The sequence below is a fragment of the Microcaecilia unicolor genome, chromosome 4 (assembly GCF_901765095.1).
Source record: "Microcaecilia unicolor chromosome 4, aMicUni1.1, whole genome shotgun sequence".
In the NCBI taxonomy this organism is placed as follows: domain Eukaryota; kingdom Metazoa; phylum Chordata; class Amphibia; order Gymnophiona; family Siphonopidae; genus Microcaecilia; species Microcaecilia unicolor.
Window position 1 is genome coordinate 120,024,969 of NC_044034.1, and position 26,250 is coordinate 120,051,218.

Here is a 26,250-nt window from a genome sequence, read left to right on the forward strand (position 1 = left end):
TGCCAACTCTGTGGGTGTTTGAATACTCCCAATATTAACTACATGTTCTCCTTCTGTCCAGAGCGAAATAATTTGCGTTGAGCATAACACTCCTAATAGTTCTGAAAAGTTGGTATCTTTGCTACCCTTCAGTAACTGAACCCCGCTGACAGAGGGAGCAGAGCGTTAGTTGTTTAGCCCTGGATGTGAATGCTATTTTAAGCTGATAGGCGGCAGTCAAGTCTAAAGAGGCCGTAAACACGCCATAACTGCCCGTGCATATGGATGATGAGGGTGGGGGAACTCGCTCGCCTAGTCGACAGGTACTCGAATGACAGTGCTAACCATCCATCGCTACGAGGAGCAGGCGCGGGTGGCGGGTGTTACTACGTCAGCCCGTGACCTCCCACCAGGGTGGGCCCACAGGGTTCCCGGCATGCTCCGCGCGGCGCCTGTGTGCGGCTGAGCAGGAAGAGAGCGGTGAGGTAAAATGGCAGCTCAGGAGGTGCAGTTTCTATTGCCACGGGGAGCATGCAAGCGATAGAGCCTAGCCTCCCTCCTGGAATAACAGGCGGTCCGAACCACCGATAACCCGCAGCGGGTACAGACGGAAAAAAAAGCGAGCTGCAGGGGTTATTCCGGACTCTTCTTTCCCCTCAACACCATTAGCACCGCACGGAACCGGTGGGAGAGACGGTCGGGCTGTTCAGCTTTCTCTTTAGTACATGCCGCCGTACTGAAGCCTCGCGGAAGCTGACAGGCGAGGCCGGTGCCTTCCCGGTGAGATGTGTGCTGGTGCTGGCACTGGCTGAGATAGCAGTGGACTTTCCCCCTCTTTTCCATGCTTCCAGCGCGTTGAACTGAGGATTCTCTGAGCGGCTGCACAGGTGGTGGGAGATGATGTGCGCCGCAGTTGTTCCCGCGGCTGAAGCCTCTGGCAGCGGCGGCGCCTTCTTTCCGCTCCCTCCTTCAGCTGCTGCCCCCTCTTCCTCATTCTTGCAACCGCTGGGGCTCGACTTGGGTCCCGAGGGCTCCCTGGGGCCGCAGTCGGACTCCCGGAACCGCTACAAGCTGCTGCTTTCCGGTAGGGCCCTGGCCGAGAGATACAGGAGGATCTACACGGCGGCGCTGAACGACCGCGAGCAAGGCTGCCACCCCAACAGGTAAGGCAGGGTGGGGCGAGGAGAGGGGATGGATGAGACACTGCCACCGCCGAAGTTAAGAAGAGAGACGCACACCGGGTCCGGGCCTCTCTGCCCTCCCCCATTCTCTGGGGTGGGAGGTGAGGAGGTGGACCAGTGCGAGGCTTTCGGCGGTTGATGACGCATCGCTGTCTCGAGTTGCGGGGTGTCCGGGGGGTGGGGGGTGGTGTCACTCATCACCACCTCCGAGCCGGCTGCCTCCTTATTATTGCTTAAATTATTTTCTTTTTCTGCCCTTTATTACTTATGTGTAATGGAGACCAATGGTTGTAGGTTGTGTAATAGGTAGCTCTTTCGTTTTCCAATTGTATTTTTCCTCCCTCTCTTATTTAATGTTGCGGTCGCCTTCTCCATAATACTGCGCTGTTTACGCTAGTGTGTGAATGGCGAGGAGCATGCAGTCATCTTCAGGAAATAGTCGCCTGTGTGGTGGTTGAGCATATGAAGAGGGAAGAATCAATGTCACTCTTGCCATAGTAGTAATGCGAATATATTTGCTTTGAGGCGTTGCTGTGCCCATATTGGCTATTCATTTTTAAAACACTGTGTTGAATTTGGCCTAATTTTGAAAAATCACACTTTATAATGTTTAGTGCTGGTATATGGCCTTCCCCGTTAAGCAAATATATTTATTTAGGATTGGGCTCCCAGATATTTGGGCAGCGAGAAAGGTTCACGATCTGTCTTACGGGCGAGCTACAAGTGCACATTGCATAATGGTGATATGTAGGGTGGAGCTTTGTTTATCTCTGCAGAGTGAAGGATGCTGCAAGAATTATTCAACCAGTTTTTATTAGCTCCCAGTACTGATGAACCTTGCTTTCTATACTGCTATTTTGAAGAAAGATAAAATTGTAGGGTTAACCTAAATAGATTATATCCTTGTTTGCAATTACTGAATCCTTGGGTATTTTCTTAATTTTTCTGTTAAAAGTAGTGTGCTAGTGAATCTGTTAAATGGAATGTGATGGTGTGTAGAACTTAGAGACGGATTGTTGTTTTCTACTGTGGTGGTTGGTGGTCGGGGTTCAGAGTGCTGCATCTCCACAGAATGAGATCATAGGGTAGGTAGGTAGGAATATTCCAAGAAGTTGACCTGGTAATGCCTGTTGGTGTGCAATTTACTATCTCTGTTGTAGCTGAAGTTTATAGTATTTTTGTGTGTTTTGTTTTGAATTTTTAATCGTGGTAAGGGTGATTAATAAAGCACACAGACTTCACTGTTAATAACCTATGGCTGTCTTTTTCTTGGTGGAGTATAGAAGTGCATGTAGTGTTCTAAAGTTCAGTGAATGCTTTAGATTTCCTTATTTGGAAGACATAAACCAAACAGTGACAGTCAAAGTTAATGTGCTAGATACTGATGTGCCTTAAGTGAGTGATGTTTTGGCCAAAATCGAGCATGATTTTGACATTCAATGTGGTTTATTTGCCCATAATGCATGCTGTTTTACAGCTTGACCCTCTAGCAGTAGTACCAATAGATTATTACTAGTGTTCATGAGGTGCTTGATAAGGCAGGAATTACTAGGGATGACTACTGCCCCCTCTCATATTAGACACCAGGGGAGACCCATGGGAGGGGGGTGTGGTGGGGGTGAGGATACCAGGAAGGGCCAGAGTGGGAGGTTGGTGTTTGGTGTTTCAATTTGTTCTGGCTTCAAATAGTGGGCTTGTTTTGGGACCCGCCGTCTCTACATTTGTCATTGTCGGGAATGCCCCTTATTCTTGGCTTCAATAATGCAAATTTTATATTAACTGTGGGAGCCACTGACTTGCAGTATTAAGGTGACCCCAGTGGTAAATATTTGTTCAGTAAAATGCTTTATTATAATTTAGCTTATTAACTTCCCTTCTAAAACTGACTTGGCAAAGCAGACTACAAGATAATTATTGACTTAATGGCACCATTCTTTTAGTTGTAGCTTTCAGCTAGTTTACATACTGCCTACCTTTCAGTCACCTTTCCTAACTCCAGAATAAGTAACGATACCAGGGTCACTCAGGTTAGTTGTATACAATTTGAATCAGTCAAAATAGACTGTCACAGTGATCAAGCACATAGTGAAGGTACTGTTAACAATATCAAAACAGCCTGAATAGCTACATTATCAATTAGTTTAACAGGATTTTTAAATAAAATCTTGGTGTAAATAATTGAAACTTGAAACCAAGCAAGAGTGTTTTTTGGAAATGTCCTTCCAGCAGGAACCTTGATTGGTGACTCAGGACATAAAAAAAAAATGTTTTATGATTAGTTGACATTGCTAAGATTTGAAATGGCTTGCAAATTAGATACGGAAATGCTAAAAAGCAAAAAGATGCAGCCTGGTGGAGGTACAAAGTGTAGTTTTCTGGTTTTGATTGAAAGAGAAGATGTATTTGATAGTTGATCCTAACATGAAAGGTGGAAACAGTGAAGCATGGACTTGGAGAAATTTGAAGTTTCTAGCTGCACATTGGGAAGCTGTACACTCTTGTATTTTGTCTTATGTTACCTACTGTAATTGGGAGAAATAGTAGTAATCCTTCCCTTAGGGAGCTTTTAGAAGATTCTTGTTGGAAATATGCTGTGAGGTTCTGTGTGCTCAGTAAATTTAGAGCTTATATGGTGTTGTATTGGCAACATTGGGACTTGATGAAACTTTTTCCTTTTTTTTTTCCCCCTACAATTTCAATGTTTTGGTCACTGGGGAGGTGAAAATCCTGGACTGAGTACTGACCAGCTCCACTTATGTTGTTTTGTGACATGCTCATGTTAGTGTTCTTGATTAAAGATCCAAGACTATTCAGATAAGTACAACACAGCATTCTGTGAAACGTCAAACTTGGGTAGGGACACTTAGGGTGATTTTGGGATAATCATTCTACTGTGTTGATTATTAATTAGAGGGTTTGACACAGCCCGCATTAACATCTTAGGAAGTTAGCATGCACTACTTTATTTTGACTTTATTCTGCTTTGATATAGCGCAAAAATTATATGTATAGACTGTGCTTTTGAGAACACTAGTGGTGCAATGATGGTTCTCTACTCAGCCAGTCACTATATTAATAACTGACATGCGGACTGAGCACTTCTTAACACATATTATATTCACATATTTCATATTATTTTTGCAACATTTATTGTTTAAAATACCTAATTATGAGCTATCAATTAGAGAGGTATTGGTAATTTTATTTTCCTTAGTGTTTTTTGTTGTATTGCTACTACCTTACAAAGAATGATCAGGCAGCCATGGAAAGTCCCAAAAAAGTGGAATGTGAGCTTGAGACAGAGTAACAAAGTGAAGGTTTATGCAAAACTAAAAGCTTAAATTGCACAGCATGTGATAAATTTTGCATGACATATTATAGCTGTGATTCTCTTATAGAATAAATTGTGAGCAGTATTGGAAACTGAGGAGGAAAAAGCCTCAGGAAGCTCCCGGATAAAAAAAAAAAAAAAAGTAACGGGAGCAGGATGGCTTCATCATTGGCAAAAAAAAACTTCCTTACAGACTGAAAGCATATAGAAATACAAGTTATCTTCAATAATGCATTAAGCAAATCTTAAATCATTATGTTGTACTTAGCTGTGTAGTTCGTCCTTTCTCCAAAAAACGGACCGAGACCAATGGTGGCCAGCGTTTTGTCAAACTGCATCAGGGTCTGACGGCCATAAATGAAGTCAACACAGGGTACAACCATCCTATATGCCATTACTTAATCATACAAAAACAGCTCACTTGGAACGCCGTTCTGCACTCGACGGAAATAGGAAGACTGCATCGGAAGAAAATTGCAGCCCTTTAAAGAATTGACGTCAGATGCCTCCGAGAGTAACATCCAATCAAAACGTATTTAGAAAGACATATCAGAAAAAATGACACCATTCTATTTTAGCATTGAGTCCCAGCTTAAAACAGTATTAAATAACAGACCCTGATGCGGTTTGACAAAAAGCTGGCCACTATTGGTCTCGGTCTGTTTTTTTGGAGAAAGGAAGAACTACACAGCTAAGTACTACTGCTACTACTACTACTTAACATTTCTAAAGCACTGCTAGGGTTACACAGCGCTGTACAATTTACATAGAATTTACATAGAAGCATAGCCAGGTTGATGGCGCAGAGGGAGCAAGAGCGGACTTCTGCCGGCGCACATTTTCAGTGCTACACAACGAAAAAAAATTAGGCGCTGGTGCCAGCAGAACTCCGTTTGGGGGAGCGACCCCTCCCCTGGCGCCCCACCTAGCTACGCCACTGAGTACAACATAATGATTTAACATTTGCTTAATGCATTATTGAAGATAACTTTGAAGAGACTGTATATCTATATGCTGTCACTCTGTAAGGAGTTGGTTTTTTTTTGCCAATGATGAAGCCATCCTGCTCCCATTGCTTTTTTTTTTTTTTTTTTAATAGCCGGGAGCTTCTTGAGGCTTTTTCCTCCTCAGTTTCCAATACTGCTCACAATTTATTCTATAAGAGAACCCTTTTGTTTCTGTTTGTACTTTTGGTATATTTGTTAGGTTCTCTCCTTTGTATTTTTGTATAGTTTGTTATACTTATGGCCATGTGACACTTAGCGTATGCTAATGTCCTGTTAGGGTACGCTAAGCTTTAGTAAAAGGGCCCCTTTGTGACATACCACTAAAGTATTTTTGACTCTAGCTATTTTTGTATTTGGTGATTGATAGAGTAGCAGCCCATGCACAAGTATGGGAAGGCAAACGTTGAGCCCTATATAGAATTTCAAAAATTAAAATAAAAAGAAAAATGTCATGAGTTGTGCTAAAAACTAAAGCATTTTTGGGTGTCCAATTTGAGATAGCTATATTTTCAAGTGCTGTTAATTTTTGTTCTTGTATCTCCGTGTACTAAAGGCATGTGCCACATCTATTGTATTTCCTTCTTTGCAATGATGCTGTTTAAACATGAAAGACACTCTTAATGTATGTAGAGAACCTTTTTTTTTTTTTTTTTTTTTAACTTTTGGTGCCTAAAAGTTCTCTTGTATTGCAACATCTCTTCCTATCGGAGAGATCCTCAATTTAGATGCAGTAGGAGTAGTAGACAATTTCAGTGTAGGCAGAGCACAGTGCCATGCATTAGTAGCCAAGCAAGAAGAAGTGTCAAAAGCACTGGGCTCGGATAACCTGTGATGCTTTTGATGTGGCATCCAGTGTCTCTGCATTAGGTATTGGTATGTGTAGACTCGCCTGGCTGCATGTTTCAGACCTAGAACCGGTGGTTCAGGAGAAGTGGTGGACAAGGTATAGGAGGTTGCTGACCTCATCAAATAGTGTACTGATATCATGAACATAAGAGTAGTTATACTGCACAGACCAATGGTCCATCTAGCCAGTATCCTGTTTTTCAAACAGTGGCCAAGCCACGTCACAAGTACCATGCAGAAACCCAATTAGCAGCAGCATTCCATGCTACCAATCCTGGGGAAAGCAGTTCCTTCCCCATATCTGTCTCAATAGCAGACTATGGACTTATCCTCCAGGAATTTCTCCAAACCTTTTTTAAATCCAGATAACACTAAGCGCTGTTACCACATCCTCCGACAGTGAGTTCCAGAGCTTAACTATTTGTTGAGTGAAAAAATATTTCCTCCTATTTGTTTTAAAAGTATTTCTATGTAATTTCCCCAAGTGTCTCCTAGCCTGGAATGAGTAAAATCAATTTACTTGTTCTACACCACTCAGGATTTTGTAGACCTCAATCACATCTCCCCTCAGCCGGCTCTTTTCCAAGCTGAAGAGCCCTAAATTCTTTAGCCTTTCCTCATACGAGAGGAGTTCCATCCCCTTTATCATTTTGGTTGCTCTTCTTTGAACCTTTTTTTAATTCCACTATATCTTGAAATACGGCAACCACAACTGAACATAATAGTCAAAGGTTGCACCATGGAGCGATACAAAGGCATTATAATATTTTTAGTCTTATTTACCATCCCTTTCCTAATAATTCCTAGCATCCTGTTTGTTTTTTTGGCCACCGCTGCACACTGAGCAGAAGATTTTGGTGTATTTACAACATCATCTAGCTTTTTTTCTTGAGTGCTGACCCCCAAGGTGGACCCTAGCATCAGGTAAGTACGATTCGGATTATTCTTTCCAATGTGCATCGCCTTGCATTTGTCCACATTAAATTTCATCTGCCATTTGGATGCCTAGTCTTCCAATTTCCTAAGGTCTTCCTGCAATGTTTCACAGTTTGCATGTGTTTTAACAACCTTGAATAGTTTTGTATGATGTGCAAATTTAATCACCTCTGTCTTGAGCCACTCCATCTTTGGTCTCCACTTCTTGGAAGTTTTCAGGCACTGGTCAGATGAGATCCTGCTACTGTCAGACATAGGTATATTCCTGCTCCCGCCCTCAGCAGCAGCAGGACCAAAAGCCCCAGTCAGCTCCTCAGTCAATGGATAAGTTAATTCTGATTATTGGCTAGACAGAGTAAGTTTTTAAAAGGGAGACTGGCAGCTTTAGGAGTGTTATGCATAGGGTAAGAAGGATATTCATAGGGTAGAGGTTGAGAGAGAGAGATGAGCCTGGATGGCATGAGAGAAGGTATAAACCTGGTGCGGTGGTTCCAGTACAAGAAGACAAGAGGAGAACCCAATAAGTTTGCCTCTTTCAGAAGAACTACTTTCGGGATTGAGATTTAGGTGGGAACTCAAGGACTTTGGGGGGGGGGGGGGGGAGGAGGTTGTGGATAGGGACTCAAGCACTTTGACAGCAGTATGTGCTTTGTGCCTTAATGGGGAGTTGAGGATGGTGGAAGTGGGCACTGACAGATTTGATTAGGGATTTGGGGCAGCTGGGTTGGGGGCATGTGTTAGATTTGGCAGGGGTATTTGGGATGGCATAGCAAAGTGGGGTGGAGTTGAGAGATGATGTGAAATTTGAACAGGGTGTGGAGGCACATGGGGAAGTGTAAGAGAAAAGGGATGAGAGATGGTGGAAATAAAGGAGCTGGAGAGGAGGTGACAAGAGGGAATGGGAAGCCAAGTTTGTCATTTTTTTCTTCATTTTATTAGATTTTATATCCCACAAAAATCCAAATATCAAATTTGGTTTTATGTAGTTTACATAGAGTAAACAGATTATAAATACAGTTAAAAAATACATAGTTAAGACTAAGATTTTACATTGAAGTAGGGATTCTTAGATAAATCAGCAGTCCTAACTGGAAAAAGCAAGATCGGACCACTTTCAAGTCACATATATCAAGAAATTTCTTACATGAAAAAGTTTTCATTTTTTTTTGTGTGAAAACTTCTCATTTCACCATTTGGTTGCATTATACTAAAAACCTGCAACAAGAGCTGACTTAGAGATGATCCCTTTGCAACTAGTGGCGAACAAGATAGTCTCACCCTCTCAGTAGCATTGTGCAGTGTCAATTTCACTAGGGGTAGTATAGGTGCCATACCATAAAGTATCTAATGAACACACAGATTTTGAAAGCCACCCTAGCTCTAACTGGTAACCAATGTAAAAGTTGTAACAGAGGGGTGGGGGTGGGGGTAAGAGAAGAAAAGGAGCAAAATACAGACTGGGATATCACCCAGTTGTCCATAACTGTGTTGAAACTTTTTTCTTCCCGTTTTTAGTTATTGGGGAAAAATATCAGTTTTACCAGTGTGTACTTTTTAAAAGTCTTTGTAGTTTGCTTAGTAAAAGATGAATACATTTTTTTTTCTCCTATGTTGTTATGCTCAAAGACTATGACTTCTTGGAATTAACATTTAAGTTTTGGTCCTCATTCTGTAATTGGTAAGGGCTGGTCAGTGATCTGTGTGAGAGATTCTGCTGGCATGTTTCTGTGTGGGGATCTATAGCAATCCAATTGGTTTGGCTTTTCCAGTTGGAAGTGTATTCTGTATAAGCAGCAGTCCTTTTTAAAGTTAGGGTTCTTGCTTCCTGTGTCCACAGAGTTGGTAATGTTGTGGTATGGAAGATTGACACAAAGTGAGTAACATGTTTTATGTTACATTATAATGTATTTTGCAGTAGACTAACTGTGTTGCTGTAACTGAGGTGATACCAGGATTTGAATAATATTTTTTTTGCAAGCTGCAATAGAAACATCCTAGGTCTGTATATATGCCAAAACATATTAAAAACAGCTTAATATGAAATTGTATCGCCATTAAACCATATATTGAAAATTTTGAGCATAGCACATCTGTCCCAGATTCATTGGAGCAGGGTGGCTTACAAAAAAAATCATACAAATTGTTAGAAAAGAGTTCCATAAGGGAAGACCTAAGCATATTCATTCCAACAAAGAGAGAAGCATAAATATAAATGCTAAAGGTTAGCGCAGGTTCTCCAAGGGCAAGCAGGCCATTTAGTATTCGCACATCTGGGTGCTGTCATCCTACGGAGCCCGTGTGGACGCTGCCTAGTGTATACAGCAAGTAGAAAATTCCAGCATCGTCCTTTCCTTGTCATCAAGCAGATGAAGCCATTACGTATGGGTTATGTCCATCAACCAGCAGGGGAGATAGAGAGCACTCAAACTTTCACAGTGCCCTCTTGGCCAGCTAGCTCCACTGCCTCTTCAGTATTCTCTATCTCCCTTAGCAGGGTGGCTGCAGCTTGTTCGAGCTCCAGAAAAATCTGCCGGGAGGTGGTTCCTGGCTTGCCAGTTGTTAACCGGGGTGTTGGAGGCTATAGCAGCTTCACTTTAAAGGCACATAGGTTAGCCCTTTCCCTGCCTTACCCATACCTCTGTGGATGTGGACATATTGCCTTGCTTTCCCTGTCCTTACCCACCAACAGTGGATGCAGGCATATAGGTTCGCCCTTTCCCTGCCTTTCCCACTCATCTGAGCCTCCGGAGTCTTCAATACCTCTGCTTTCCTCACAGCTTTAAAAAAAAAAAAAAAAAAGTTGCGTCACGTTTTTAAACGCAGAGACGCTGGAACAGAGGTTTTTGACCTGATTTTCAGCAGGATCGTAGTTGTACACTAGATCCTTTGAGGTAAGAGTGTTTTCCAACTCCTCCGGGGTGGGCCCGCGATCGGGGCGATTTTGGCGCGAAACCGCCATCTTGGATTTTACCGCTGTTTTTCGGCGATGGCTGCGGACAATGTAAAGCGCTGTTCCACTTGTGGCAAGCACAAATCAGCAGCAGGGCTCTGTAAATCGTGCTGTACTGGTGTAGGAGCCGGCCCGAGCATGGCGAGCGATGTTTCTTCCCGCTCTGAGCTGGCAGCGGGCGCCATTTTGCTTACACCACATGGCGCGGCCTCCGTGGACACGGAGAGACCTGAGCCGGGTGGGGCACCTCGAGATGAGGTTATTTCAGGAGTGGCTAGCACCGGACAGGATTTGGGTGCCCAGGGTGAGATTTTCTCCCCGGATTTTGTGCTTTTGCTGCATAAAGCATACATGATGAAAAGAGCCCTCCCTCAAGGGTCGCCTGAGGCTCCTCTGATTGCCCCCCCGATGGATTCTGGCCTGGGACTGCCCAGTGAGGCTTTTTTCCCGGATGCTTGGCCTAAAGATAAGTGCAGAAGGGTTAATTCCCCTTCAGATTGTGGTGCACCTTCCCCCCCCCCCCCCCCCCCGTGCTCGGGGTGTGAGGATTCGGAGAACTCTGACAGACGTTCTTGGTCTGAGGAACCAGAGTCAGGTGTGGATTTACCACAGGATCTGGATGATCCCTCCGCGGTGAGGATTTTCCACCGTGATGAGCTGCCAGCGCTTATTTCAGATACCCTGCAGGCCCTCTCGATTGAAGATCCTGACAGTGGCATGGCCTCCTCGGGTAATCCCAGGATGGCTAGTACCAAGAAAGCTGCTCGGGCCTTCCCTTTGCATGACTCCATCCTAGAGCTTGTTTCGGCTCAGTGGGCTGACCCCGAGGGACCTTTGAGAGTTTCCAGGGCTATGGGGCAGTTATACCCTCTGCGTGAGGGACATATGGCTCGTTTTCAAATGCCTACAGTGGATGCCCTAGTCACTGCGGTGACAAAGAGAACTACCCTCCCTGTTGAAGGAGGTGTTGCCCTGAAGGATGTTCAAGACCGTAGGCTGGAAACAGCATTGAAACGGTCCTTTGAAATTGCAGGTCTCACTGTTCGGACGTCTGCATGCAGCTGTTATGCTGTGAGAGCCTGCCTAGCTTGGCTGCAACAGGCAGTGGCTCAGCCCGGAGATGGAGCGGAGCCCTTCTTGGATGTGGCTCCGCGGATGGAGGTGGTCTTGTCCTTTCTGGCTGATGCCCTTTATGTCCTTGTCAGAGCTTCGGCTAAACAAATGGCAGTAGCAGTGGCGGCTCGCCGTCGTCTGTGGCTACGACACTGGGCAGCGGACATGGCCTCTAAGCAAAGGTTGGTGAAGTTGCCTTTTCAAGGACTTCTCCTATTTGGTGAGGAGTTAGAGAAAATTGTGAAAGGCCTGGGTGATCCAAAACCTCAGCGCTTGCCCGAAGATAGGCAGAGGCCTTCCTCTAAGGGCCAGGCGGTCCACTCCTCGTACAGACCTCGCTTCTGTGAAGCTAGAAGGTACCGCCCGGGGCATTCTGCTGGGTTCACTTCACGTGCCCGTGGTCAGCAGAGGAACTCCTTTCACTCGGACAAGCGTTCCGCAGCCGGTGGCTCAAGACCAGGAGTTCAGGGGCAACCCTCTCAATGATGGTGCGCCGGCCCTCTCCTCGATGCCTGTCATCGGAGGACGGCTTTCCCTCTTTGTCGAGGAGTGGGCCAAGATTTCCTCAGATCAGTGGGTTCTGGACCTGATCAGAGATGGATACAGAATAGAATTCAACGCCCCGATGCGGTTCTGCCGTCAAACGGGCGGCGGTGGAGGAGACTTTACAAGGTCTGATTCAGTTAGGGGCAGTGACCCCGGTGCCTCCCGCCGAGCAAGGCTGCGGACGATACTCCATCTACTTTGTGGTGCCGCGAAAAGGTGGGTCCTTTCGCCCTATTCTGGACTTAAAAGAAGTGAACAAGTCCCTGAGAGTACGGCATTTCCACATGGAATCCCTGCGCTCCGTCATTGCGGCGGTTCAGCCAGGAGAGTTTCTCACGTCTCTAGACCTGAAAGAAGCTTACTTGCACATACCAATTTGGCCCCCACACCAGAAGTTTCTGAGGTTTGCGGTGTTGGGAAAACATTTGCAGTTCAGGGCCTTGCCTTTTGGCCTCGCCACAGCTCCCCGAACCTTTTCGAAGGTAATGGTGGTAGTAGCTGCTTTTCTCAGGCGAGAAGGTATCAGGGTTCACCCGTACCTAGACGACTGGCTCATCAGAGCAGACTCTGCAACAGAGAGCTTTCAAGCTACAGCCAGAGTGGTCTCAGTACTGCAATCTCTAGGCTGGGTCGTCAATATGGCCAAAAGTCACCTGTCCCCTTCACAATCTCTAGAGTTTTTGGGGGCCAGGTTTGACACAGTCTCGGGCTATGTGTTCCTACCCGAGCCAAGGCGGTGCAAGCTTCAGAATCAGGTCCGTCTGCTCCTGAGGATGCCCCGCCTGCGAGCTTGGGACATTGTCCAGCTGCTGGGATCGATGACAGCCATGATGGAAGTGGTACCCTGGGCGAGAGCGCACCTGAGACCTCTACAGTATTCCCTACTTCGGAGATGGTCTCCTATTTCTCAGGATTATCAATGCAGACTTACTTGGCTCCCTGCGGCCCGTCTCAGCATGGAGTGGTGGCTCTCGGACAGCATGCTGCGGCGAGGAATGCCGCTGACGCTCCCTGTTTGGTGCCTAGTGGTAACAGATGCCAGCCTGAAGGGCTGGGGCGCACACTGCAAGGGGAAGCATGCCCAGGGTCTATGGACACCTGAGGAGTCGGAGTGGTCCATCAACCGCCTAGAGTTGAAAGCGGTGTTTCAGGCGCTTCTGGTCTTTCAAGTGACCCTGGAAGGATTGGCTGTCAGAGTGATGTCGGACAACACGACAACGGTGGCCTATATAAATCGACAAGGCGGAACAAGGTGCAGAGCACTAGCCGCGCAGGCCGAACTGATTTGCCACTGGGCCGAACTGCAACTTCAGTGTCTGTCGGCAGCTCATATTGCAGGTCAAAGCAATGTGCAGGCCGATTATCTGAGCAGGCATCAGATCGATCCAGCAGAATGGAATCTGGCAGACGAAGTATTCCTGCAGATCTGTGCCAAATGGGGCAAGCCTGTGATGGATCTAATGGCGACAAGTGCCAATACCAAAGTCCCGTGCTTCTTCAGCAGACGGAGAGATCCTCGGTCGGCGGGGTTGGATGCCTTGGCTCAACCCTGGCCTCCGGGTCTACTTTATGTGTTTCCCCCATGGCCCTTGATAGGGCGCCTGCTCTTGCGGATTCGGCTGCACACAGGAGAAGTGGTCCTCATCGCCCCGGATTGGCCAAGGAGACCTTGGTATGCAGACCTCCGACAGATGCTCCTGGAGGCTCCTCTGCCGTTACCTCTGGTACCGAACCTGTTGACTCAGGGACCGGTAGCCATGGAGGACGCCGGCCGCTTTGGTCTTATGGCATGGCTATTGAGAGGGCGCAATTGAGGGATAAAGGTTATTCCAATAAAGTTATTTCCACTCTCCTGCAAGCACGCAAGCGGTCCACTTCCGTGGCTTATGCCAGGATTTGGTGCCTGTTTGAGTCTTGGTGTGTTTCCAGAGCCATTGTTCCAATGCGGGCTCCTGTCTCGCCGATTCTGGACTTTTTGCAGGAAGGTGTACAAAAAGGCTTGGCCTATAATTCCCTGCGGGTGCAGGTGGCAGCGTTGGCCTCCCTTCGTGGTAAGGTGGAAGGCGTGTCTTTGGCTGCTCACCCAGATGTGGCACGGTTTCTTAGAGGTGTGCTTCGGCTCCGACCTCCAGTGCGAGTACCCTGTCCAGCTTGGAACCTGGGGCTAGTTTTGAAAACCCTGCAGGCATCTCCTTTTGAGCCGCTTCGGCGAGCATCGGAGAAAGACTTGACACTGAAGGCTGTTTTTCTGGTGGCCATTACCTCAGCGAGACGGGTGTCAGAGCTCCAGGCGCTGTCCTGTAGAGACCCATTTCTGCAATTTTCAGAGTCCGGAGTCACGGTTCGGACCGTGCCTTCCTTTATGCCTAAGGTGGTTTCAGCCTTTCACTTAAACCAGCCTATTTTCTTGCCCTCTTTTTCAGAGGAAGAGTTTCCAGAATCTTTTGGGCAGCTGCACCTTTTGGATGTGCGCAGGACTCTGCTGCAGTATCTGCGAGTTACTAACTCTTTCAGGACTTCTGATCATCTGTTTGTTTTGCTATCCGGTTCTCGCAGAGGGTCTCCAGCGTCTAAAGCCACTATTGCCCGCTGGCTCAAAGAAACTAACTTTTCAGCTTATCTGCTGGCCGGCAGGGTTCCGCCTGTAGCCTTTAAGGCACGTTCTACTAGAGCGATTTCTTCCTCTTGGGCTGAAACTGGAGCACTCTCTCTTCAAGAGATATGCAGTGCAGCAACATGGGCTTCTAAGCTCTCCTTTGCCCGACATTACAGGCTGGATGTGGCTGCCAGGAGGGATGCGCGTTTTGGTGCACAAGTGCTAGTGCGTGGTGTGGCTTGTTCCCACCCTATCTAGGGATTGCTTTGTTACATCCCATACGTAATGGCTTCATCTGCTTGATGACAAGGAAGGGAAAATTAGGTTCTTACCTTGGTAATTTTCTTTCCTTTAGTCATAGCAGATGAAGCCATGAGCCCTCCCTGTATGATTGTCTGTATGCTGTGAATCTGTTTTTCAGGTTCTGTTCTAATTTCCTGAAGTTCCTTCCTTGGGAGAAAGTTGAAAAACAATCTTCAGGATTCATGTTCAGTTTAAATTTAGGAGGATGTGTTCATTCCCTCCAGCATGTTTTTTTTGGAGAATGTGTTGATTCTCTCCAGGAGGCGCGTGTGTTCCCCTCCAGTTCTATAAATAGGAGGATGAGTTCATTCCCTCCAGTGTGTTGGGAGGATGTGTGATTCCCTCCAGGAGGCGCGTGTGTTCCCCTCCACTTATACAATAAGGAGGATGAGTTTGTTCCCTCCAGGAGGATGTGCATTCCCTCCTTTATATGTTCATGCCCTTGTGATGGGCCATCGTTTGCTGTGAGGAAAGCTCTTGTGATTCCCATTGCGGTTTGCCATACTGCTTTGGAAGCTTCAAATACTGAAGAGGCAGTGGAGCTAGCTGGCCAAGAGGGCACTGTGAAAGTTTGAGTGCTCTCTATCTCCCCTGCTGGTTGATGGACATAACCCATACGTAATGGCTTCATCTGCTATGACTAAAGGAAAGAAAATTACCAAGGTAAGAACCTAATTTTCCCATCATGCATATGTGGGTGCCTTCTGTCTGCTTGAGTGCAGGTTACTCAGTCTGTTTTTATTTCCGCAGAGCTGAGAGGTTGTGTCTTCGTGATCTGTCTTCAGTGTGTATTAACAGATTTTTTTTTTAGTACCTTCCTCTTTATTTTGTTAGATTTTCAGCTTTTCAAGTTTTCTTTATTTTTCACATGGCTCTTTAGGCCCCTTTTAGGCCTGAGCACCAGCTTTGATTTGAGCCTTGCCTCTTTTTGACGCTTAAGACTGAGGAATTTAATTTAACCAGGATTCCTTTTCTCGATGTCTAAGAAGACCCAGTGGCTTCAAAATGTGCTCCCAGTGATTTCTGCCACAGACTCGCACAGTTGGTGCATCGGATGCCTTGGGCCTGACCACCAGCCTGATTTTTATTCTCTCTGTTTACGAATGCAGCTGAAGGGACAGAAGATGTCTGGTCCAGCAAGAGAAATGTTTTGACTCCTTGAAGTCCGTCCATAAACATCAAAACCAAAAACGTCAACCGCGATAGCTGTCCAGACTTTATCTACCACTGGGAGTGCACTGGCATTGAGGAGGTCTCCACCTCCGACATTGGGCTTTGATAGGCCCAGTGGTCGGTGAATGTTGGACCTGACACAGAGGACATGTACGGGTTCATCATCCTCATTGCCGCCACGGGACTGTGATGCTGAGTGTTGAGGGGAAGCCAAAGAAGCATCAGAATCCAAGAACCGCTGGCGCAGAGAGGCTAGAATCTTCTCTTTGGTGGAGGTGGTGGTGTGCCACTTTTCGAGCAGCCAAGTTCCCGCTTCCGGTTCAACATGGCTCTTTCTCAGCCTGCCTTCGAACCAGCTTCCCGGTCTTTTCTAATGCCTTCCCTTTATGAGTGGTACTGGACCATGTTCATGGAGAGGCTGGCACAGATGTTTCAGCTGCATGTTGCTCAGGCATCGAGGGCGCTTTTCTGAGGCCCCTAATCTACCTGTGAGTGGTATTCGATGCCTCATCAGGTGTCGACATCGACTCCTGTAGTACGTCTCTATATATGTATAGTGGATGAACAAGAAAATAAGTGTTGGAAATGTTCCTTGATGCCAGCAACAATGGATGAATCCGTTGCATGAACAGTAAGATACTTGAGCAATAGGAGTCTTATCAACAGACAAGACTCTTGTTGCCACATCAAAGGCAGACAAGACACAAATATATCATTTGACAGAGCTTCATTTAAATCCAAAAGCAGCTTCTGCAGTTTATCATTGAATTCAGTTGTCAGTTGTCTAAGACGTGTTAAGTTTTTATATATTGATACTAACATTTTGTAGATATTATTCCATCTAGTTGGAACAGCCTGTTTAAGGCTATTCTCAAGCTTTTAGAGAATGACTCAGGAACAATGTTTGACCCCGTCCCTATGGGCTCTGATCCCCATCCCTGTGTCATTCTCTATCTGGAGATTCTAAGGAGGGGTTGGGAGGTAATAGAAGAGGACAGGAGGACATGGAGGGAGTGAGATACAAAGAGGAAAGAGATGGTATGAGAGGTTGAAATGGAGAAGATGAAAGTAGGAATAGGAGCCTGAGTGGGGAAGGGGAGGGTAAAAGAAAAGAAATGGGCTGAAGGCAGAGGTGGGGATGAGTGATAAAGTTGGGGCTGACAAGATGATGGGATTTAAAAGAAGGTAGATGAGAGATGGAGAGAGTGTGAGTACAATGAGTAGAAATAGGGGACTTAAGAGTGGGTGAAGTAGGGTGGATTAAAGACCAGGAGGAATGGGAGATGGAAATCTTATTATGTAGGTGAAAAGTACGAAGAAAGAAATTGAAGACTAGAGTGTAAAGAGAATGGAGGATGAGGAGTATCTAGCTATGGGTCGACAGTGAGGTAGACTAATGAAATGAAACAAAAATGAAAGAGGACAAAGGAAGAAGAATGGAAAAGAGATCTCAAGTGAACTTAGGGAGAGATCAACAAGGGGGAAGTGGAAAAACAGACTAGGATTGTAACATGGTGTCAGAATTATTGAGCACTATGTCAATTGATTGTGCTGAATCAGATACAAATATATAACAATATAAAAATACAATTTTAAAAGACTTATTGAAACTGCAACAGGGAAACTGATCTGAACTCCAAATCCCTCTTCCCCCTCCCTTTGGGAACATTTAACAGAGACAAAAGGGCACTGCTTCACAGAGATATAAAACTTCCTTCTCCGCCCACTTGAAGGACTGGTAACAAAAGCATGACTAAGGTGGGTACCTGAAGGCTCATCAAGACATCTCCACCAGCAGACAGAGAGTGGAAAAGTGTAAATCCAGGTACTGAAAACAAAGGAAAACCATAAACAAGGCATTTGCTTGTCAAACCATTTGCTAGTTACCTCAGATATATATATCTGCCCCCTCCCATCAGCTATCAGACTTGAAGACGCCAGGACATATGCAGAAAGGAAAGACTTATAATGTGATCATGTGAACAGACTACATTAACCATAATGCCTTGCAAATTATCCAGTGCAAACCAGGAAGCAAATGCACACAGCACATGCACTCATATATTTCCCTGCAAACAGACTGTATAAAAAGCCTGGAAAAGCCCAGCTCACGCGCTTCTTGGGAATCTGCTCTTGGAAATCTGCTGCTCTGGGGACCTGCAGCCCACCTGCCTGCTGTGAGGACCTGCCTCTGCCTCATGGCTCTTCACTGGACCACAGCATGCTCTATAACAAAGATTTTTCTGTAAGTTATAACTTCTGATTTAAAACCTGCTACCTACTTTAAGCACAGATTCTCTGTAAGACTCTTATCTCTCACTCCAACATTAATCGCTGCAATTGTATTTTAAAATAAACTCCTTTTGAAGCTAAATATATATTCTGTTTTTCACATATGTTCTTAAGTAGAGGAGTGTGGTAGCCGTGTTAGTCCACTCTTAATGTTATCAATAGAAATCAAACAAAATTTTCTTTTCCATGTTTTATTTTGTTTGATTTCTTAAACCTGGTAATGCAGGTTAATGCAATGCAATAAATATACTTAATTCCTTTTATTCTTGCAATTGCGAATATTATTATCTTAATAGATAATTGGTGGAGAAATTATAAATATTGGCGAGTGCTCTGGAGCAATATATCCCCAAATTAAATATTTCTTATAATGTTATATTTTAATTCTTATAGTACCTGTAGTAGAAATAAATTATTTTTTTTAAGGTTGGACGTGCACAGCCTTTGTGTTAGACCACATGGTCGGAGCACATGCTCTTAAAGGCTTAGAAATACAGCACATGCTTTGAGCAACTTCCCCCAAGATAAATTAATTCTTGTTACAGGACTAGGCCCAGGCCCATTGGAAAATCAGACAACAGAGGTAGAAAGAATTCCTCCTATTCAACAGATTGAGATAGAGGTACTGTCATTTGAACAGGGTATATATATATACAGTGGTGGAAATAAGTATTTGATCCCTTGCTGATTTTGTAAGTTTGCCCACTGATAAAGACATGAGCAGCCCATAATTGAAGGGTAGGTTATTGGTAACAGTGAGAGATAGCACATCACAAATTAAATCCGGAAAATCACATTGTGGAAAGTATATGAATTTATTTGCATTCTGCAGAGGGAAATAAGTATTTGATCCCCCACCAACCAGTAAGAGATCTGGCCCCTACAGACCAGGTAGATGCTCCAAATCAACTCGTTACCTGCATGACAGACAGCTGTCGGCAATGGTCACCTGTATGAAAGACACCTGTCCACAGACTCAGTGAATCAGTCAGACTCTAACCTCTACAAAATGGCCAAGAGCAAGGAGCTGTCTAAGGATGTCAGGGACAAGATCATACACCTGCACAAGGCTGGAATGGGCTACAAAACCATCAGTAAGACGCTGGGCGAGAAGGAGACAACTGTTGGTGCCATAGTAAGAAAATGGAAGAAGTACAAAATGACTGTCAATCGACAAAGATCTGGGGCTCCACGCAAAATCTCACCTCGTGGGGTATCCTTGATCATGAGGAAGGTTAGAAATCAGCCTACAACTACAAGGGGGGAACTTGTCAATGATCTCAAGGCAGCTGGGACCACTGTCACCACGAAAACCATTGGTAACACATTACGACATAACGGATTGCAATCCTGCAGTGCCCGCAAGGTCCCCCTGCTCCGGAAGGCACATGTGACGGCCCGTCTGAAGTTTGCCAGTGAACACCTGGATGATGCCGAGAGTGATTGGGAGAAGGTGCTGTGGTCAGATGAGACAAAAATTGAGCTCTTTGGCATGAACTCAACTCGCCGTGTTTGGAGGAAGAGAAATGCTGCCTATGACCCAAAGAACACCGTCCCCACTGTCAAGCATGGAGGTGGAAATGTTATGTTTTGGGGGTGTTTCTCTGCTAAGGGCACAGGACTACTTCACCGCATCAATGGGAGAATGGATGGGGCCATGTACCGTACAATTCTGAGTGACAACCTCCTTCCCTCCGCCAGGGCCTTAAAAATGGGTCGTGGCTGGGTCTTCCAGCACGACAATGACCCAAAACATACAGCCAAGGCAACAAAGGAGTGGCTCAGGAAGAAGCACATTAGGGTCATGGAGTGGCCTAGCCAGTCACCAGACCTTAATCCCATTGAAAACTTATGGAGGGAGCTGAAGCTGCGAGTTGCCAAGCGACAGCCCAGAACTCTTAATGATTTAGAGATGATCTGCAAAGAGGAGTGGACCAAAATTCCTCCTGACATGTGTGCAAACCTCATCATCAACTACAGAAGACGTCTGACCGCTGTGCTTGCCAACAAGGGTTTTGCCACCAAGTATTAGGTCTTGTTTGCCAGAGGGATTAAATACTTATTTCCCTCTGCAGAATGCAAATAAATTCATATACTTTCCACAATGTGATTTTCCGGATTTAATTTGTGATGTGCTATCTCTCACTGTTACCAATAACCTACCCTTCAATTATGGGCTGCTCATGTCTTTGTCAGTGGGCAAACTTACAAAATCAGCAAGGGATCAAATACTTATTTCCACCACTGTATATATATATATATATATATATATATCTATATATATAAAAGAAGATTTGCAAAAGGTAGAAGTTTGTTCGATCCATGTTATGCAAGTTTGTTAAAGAGCTTCCTGATTCTTTAATATAGTGATTTTTTTCTTTTGATGAATTAGTTTTTACAAACTGGGACTGCCCGAATGGGAAAAATTCTGTTCCTTTTACTAAAAAATACTACTTTAGATACACATGTGTAGTAGTTTCTGGCCAGTGTCAAATTTACCTAGTGTGACAAAAATTATTGAAGCAATAGTTGCTGATTGACTTCAAGGATATTTAGATTGTCATCAGATATTGGATCAAATGCAATCTGGGTTTAGATCTCAGTTCATTACTGAAACAGTTTTGGTAGCCTTACTGACTGAAGTGATAGTTTTAGATAAAGGGACACATTAGAATAGCCATACTGAGTCAAACCAATGATCCATCTAGCCCTGTATCCTGCTTCTAACAGTGACCGAAACCCAAATAGTAGCAACATTTTATGCTACCAATCCCATGGCAAGCAGTGGCTTCCCCCATGTCTATCTCAATAGCAGGCTATGGAGTTTTCCTCCAGAAACTTGTCTGAACCTTTTTTTAAACTCCTAAATGGTGAGGTGGGTTTTCCATAGGATAATCCTTCAGTATTTCTGATAGTAAAGTTCTCCTAGAACTCAAGGGTTCAGAGAAGCATGATTTTGGTCTCCTCCCTACTGACTGAGACAAATGTGGTGCCCTTTGTTTCCATAAGGGAATCCCTAAGACTGAGGAAGTCTTCAACACTGATTATGCAGGCTCAGGGGCTCTATAACATGCCAACATCGAGTTCCTTGCCCCACAGCTTGGATGTTGGTAAGGTAACACTTGTTTCCCTGAGTTTGAAATCATTTCACAAGTAATTCTGGCTTATGAGAAGAGATTCTATGAGAAGGTCTAGAGTTTCAAATGCAAGTGGTTTGCTCTCTAGTATAAAGAGAAGGCCTTTTATTCCTTCTCCTGGCCAGTCACTTCTCCAGAATCTTTTTGGGGATTTGAATTCAGTTCTATCATTTTCCACCCTATTTTTTTCTGTTCCAGGATACAACCCCTGCCCCCCCTCATAACCCCCCCCCCCCCCGATATGCTACCAAAAATATATTTGTGCCTACCTGTTATAGTACATCGGCACAGCAATTATCAGGGCGCACCATCATTGTTTAAAGGATATATATATATTTTTATTATTTAACAAACCAAGTATAAAGATTGTGTTTAAAGTTAAATAATTACAGTTTTTAACATTGTATTTTTATTGCCACAAATAGCATGCATCCAAACACAACAGTTTTAAAGCAAATCTCAACCCCACCCATCACCCTTGTCTTAAAAAATATATATATAAATTGGTGGGAAATCTGTCCTTGGTGGTGAGTTTCCAGGCCCCCCTGCACACACACACCATCCATATTTTTTCCAGCCCTCCTCCCTGCACACACACACACACCATTCATATTTTTTCCAGCCCTCCTCCCTGCACCCATACTCCATCCGTCTTTTTTCCAGGCCCCCATTGCACATATGCACACATACACACACCCCTCCCTGTACCCACATTCCATCCCCCTTATCGGTCCTCATCTTGGACTCATAACGCCAAACAAACACTTACTGTTTTGATGATAAACCACTGTTAACTGCCACTGTGCAAGTCCTCTGAGTCCTCCCTTCAGTAATTCATCATCACATTTGCTCTCTTCCTGGACTGATACATTAAGGCATACTCTGGCACATACATACGCATGCACCAGTAGATCAGGTGACCTCTGATGCTGCTGGCCTGTGCATGTGTCAGTGTGAGCCTTGCTGCATCAGCCTGGGCAGAGAGCAAGTGTGGCTGTACTGAATTATTGGAGGGAGGAGGCAGTGCTTGGACATCTTGGAGGACCCTGGGTATGTAGGTGGCCACAGAGAGGCTTGTACACTCCCATAGGAGGTGGAGTGAGAAGTGCTGCTGAACCCGGGCCAAATCATTACTGAGAACCGGCTGCAGCTTCTTAAGAGCGTGCCAGAGCTGCAGAGCCTGGGAACGGCAGGCCAGAGAAGATTCCCACAGTACTCCTGGGTAGCCACCATGTTTCTCACTACTTGTACATCAAAATGCTGAAAACATCTGACAAGTTGTTTTATAATATTGCAAGGTTTAAAAAAGATTTGGATAAGAGCCTGGCAGAGTAAGTTTATAACTAATATTATAGTAAACTGATGTTCCTTTAATAATCCCACTTCAAACATTTATTCATTCATTATTTTTATTGGGGGGGGGGGGGAAGACCTCATTAGAGGTGGCTGTAATTTAGGCACATTTAAAAAGCCTCATAGGAGACCATCATCATAGGTCAACAAAAATTCCCTTTAATTCCTTAATGTATTTTTTTCCTTATTATAAATAAAATTCACACTGCCAGCTGCTGGCACTTTCAGTATTTTTTAAAATCTGAAGTTTCACTTTTATCTCTGCTGGCTTTTCAGTCCTAGGCTCAATGGAGCTGTCCATTTTGCTGAATTCAGCTTCTTCAGAAGCCTGTCTATTTATATTCAGTCCTGGCGGGCCAAGGAGAGAGATGAAAAACCAGGCTCACACATAGAAGACCAGCGAGATGATCCCCAATTCGGGACTGCAGCAGGGCCCAGATGGAACAAATGAAGTTGGAGACAAACGTCCACAGCGACGCAGCCATCAGAGCAGGAAACAAGATGGCGGACCAGTGGTCGTCCTCCGCAGCCGCAACCGCTGGGGCACTGCAGCCAGGGACCTCCATCACTGCAAATCCAAGGGAACAGCTGATTAGCATTGAGATGGGGCTCCTCCTCTGCAACTCAGAAATGGAAACTGAAGGATGGCGCGCCGGAACCACTCTCAGGCAGGGAAAGACACCAGAAAGGAGCGGCCCCGGAAAGAAAGCGCGATGTACAAGCGAAGGGAAGCGCTATGTGCGAGCGGTGACCCGATGTAGCCCGGAATCAGCTATCAGCGTGATGTTTTGGCTGAGCCCGATTGTAGGCCAGATCTGCCTCAATGATCGGTCAAGGTAATGGGCGACAACCGTCAGCGCGACATACAGTTGGTGGATCGGTGGCTGGATCTGACCTGCTGTCAGCTCAATTTCTTCGCAGTAACAGACCCCTTTCAGCCCGAAATCAGCCCTACTGTAGCTAGTTATCTGCGCGATGTACAGGATGCGCCGGTTTGGCTCGATTTTAGCCCAATGTTCAGTCTGGTGAAACTAAGTCACCCGGAGCTAGCCGACAGCGTGATGTTTAGTCGGCGGCCATCTTATTCATATTTTATGTTGTTTAGTCTATTTATCCACATTTGCTCCACTTGTAGCAATTTGTTTTCCCCAATCCCCTCCCTCAGTCTTTGCTTTTCCGCAGAGCAGGAACGATGCATCTTCGCAGTCTTCACTCAATACTTTTTCCTCTGATTTTTGCAGTACCTTCCCACGTAGTTTTTAAACCACTATTAAGTAGTGACTTTTCCTGAGTCTACACTATCCCTGCAAGTAAGTATCTTGCTACTTTTTGAGATTCATCTAGTGTTATTTTTGTGACCTTGATTGGCTGCTATTGAAAATGAGATAATTGGGCTTGATGGACTTTTGGTCTGACCCAGTATGACATTACTTCAATTTTTATGATACTGGCCTCTGAACTGCACTTGGATATACAGCATACAATGTGTATTGTAGAACTCGTCCAGGGCTTAGTGTCTGTCGATGTGTCTCTCGAGAAGACTGCATCTAGTAGCACTGTTAAAACCATCTTTTTGTGACGTAATGCAAATGTTAACTTGTAGCTATTAGTTGCTGTTGAAGGGATCTTTAGCAAATAACAAATATCTTTATGCTATGTTATGCATGTTTAATCGGTGTGAAGGATTACTCTTGTGTGGTTTGGGTTAAATCTTTTGTAACTTAATTTAGGCAAGTATATGGATGCTAGTGTGTTTCTTAAGATTGTAAGTGTTGAATTGTCTAATTCTCTATTAAAATTCTGTTGAATTAAGATCTTTGTATGTAGGGAAATTATTTTGAGTTCTGTTTACCTTTCTAAATTTTTTTTTTAAAACCTCAATTTTTTCCCCCCTAGGAGTAAGAAAATTGTCAACAAGAAAAAGCTCAAGAGGAAGCAGAAGACAAAATCCAAAGTGAAAACTCAGGGCAAGGTAAGATCTTTATAAAAGAATGAAAGCAGATGCTGATTTGGAAAAATAGGGCTGAATTGGTCCATACCTGCTTTTTGTGATGGAGTATGATGTGTATGTGTGCGTAGCCAGTGCAAGTGCAGTGGACAAACTTAAACTGGGGGGAAAATACAGTATTGTAGTTTTGCTTGAGCTGCGTTTTTTTTTTTTTTGTCAGGATGCTTAACAGGAAGCCTTTTGATTATGGCTTTCTAAGTGTCTTTGAATCAACCTTCCTTTTTCTTAAGATCTTTTATATTTTTACAATATACGCTTAAACATAGTTTAAGAAATGTTAATTTCAAGTTTGCTCTTTTTTCCTCTTAAATGATTCTCCTCTTAGCCACTCTCTATCCTCTTTCACTTTGACAATTGTCTTGATTTTTTTTCCTCCCCTAGTTCATAGGCTGTGGTGGTTATCATGAGTGATTGAGTCTCTTGAATCAAATGTTACTGGTAACCTTGTAATATCTGTTTTATTGGTTTCTCCGAGGACAAGCAGGCCCTGTTGTATTCTCACATGTGGGTGATGTCATCTGATGGAGCCTAGTGCGGACGCTAGCTAGCGTATAGATATTTTAAGAAAATTCTAGCAGTTTCACTGGGTTCTTCAGTCAATTCTGCAGAGCAAGGAGGATTCATCTTCACAGTCTTCCCTCAATGCTTTTTCCTTTGCTTTTGCAGTGCCTTCCCATGCAGTTAATTTTTTTCCCCCTCATTTCTTCCTTGTCTTTAATTTCCTCTCTTAGTTCTTAGCGTGTTTGGCTTTTTGACTCCTCGAAGGCTTGATCCATCAACATTGGCACCGAAAGCATTGACCTCGATGGCTGCCCAGACATCTACCACTGGGGCTGCACTGGCATCGAGAAGGTATTCACTGCCCTTGACATTGGGTGCTGATAGTCATCCCCGGGACCGGTCAGCATTGGACCTGACGCTGAGGATACGTATGGGTTCAACATATTCCTCGTCGGCACTGAAGGACCACAGTTCTCAGCACCGGGGGAAATCCAAGAAGCACAAACATCGGTCCTCTTCGATGCATGGTGAGTGCCAGGGCATCGGCATCACCTGTACCTGAGAAACGCCAGCACTGGTAGGAGTGTTCCCCCTCCTTGGTGGAGGTGCTGGTGCTCTAGTCTCCAGGCAGCCAGGTTTCTGCTTTCGGTTTGGCACACTCCTTTTGCAGACTCTCCCTTTTCTGACTCCCTAGCCTTTGGTGATGCCTGTCTTCGATGAAAGATACTGAGCCATGCTCATGGAGGAGCTGGCACAGATTCTACAGCTGCATACTGCACAAGCATCAAGGGTGCTTGCGCCAGCTCTGGTTCAGCCCCAGCTTCTTCCTGAGGCTCATACCTCACCTGTGGAGCGGTCTTTGCCAGCGCCACAACAGGTGTCAACCTCGACCCATGCAGTACCTCCGCTCAAAATTGGGGGAGGAAGCTTCCCTGTAATCTGAGGGTAGAGCAATCTGAGGGTAGAGATGTACCCCCGACACCTTTTGGGGCATGGGC

The 26,250-nt window shown here is 44.9% G+C and overlaps 1 protein-coding gene across 1 annotated transcript in view; it reads left to right on the plus strand.

Moving 5' to 3' along the window:
* Positions 1-444: 444 nt before the first annotated feature.
* The window catches only part of MYCBP2 (MYC binding protein 2), a 937,772-nt gene continuing 911,966 nt past the window's right edge, over positions 445-26,250 (plus strand). The window contains 2 exon segments of the mRNA XM_030200587.1: positions 445-1,142; positions 24,640-24,715. Of these exon segments, the coding sequence (XP_030056447.1) occupies positions 877-1,142; positions 24,640-24,715 (342 nt within the window). The 5' untranslated portion in view covers positions 445-876.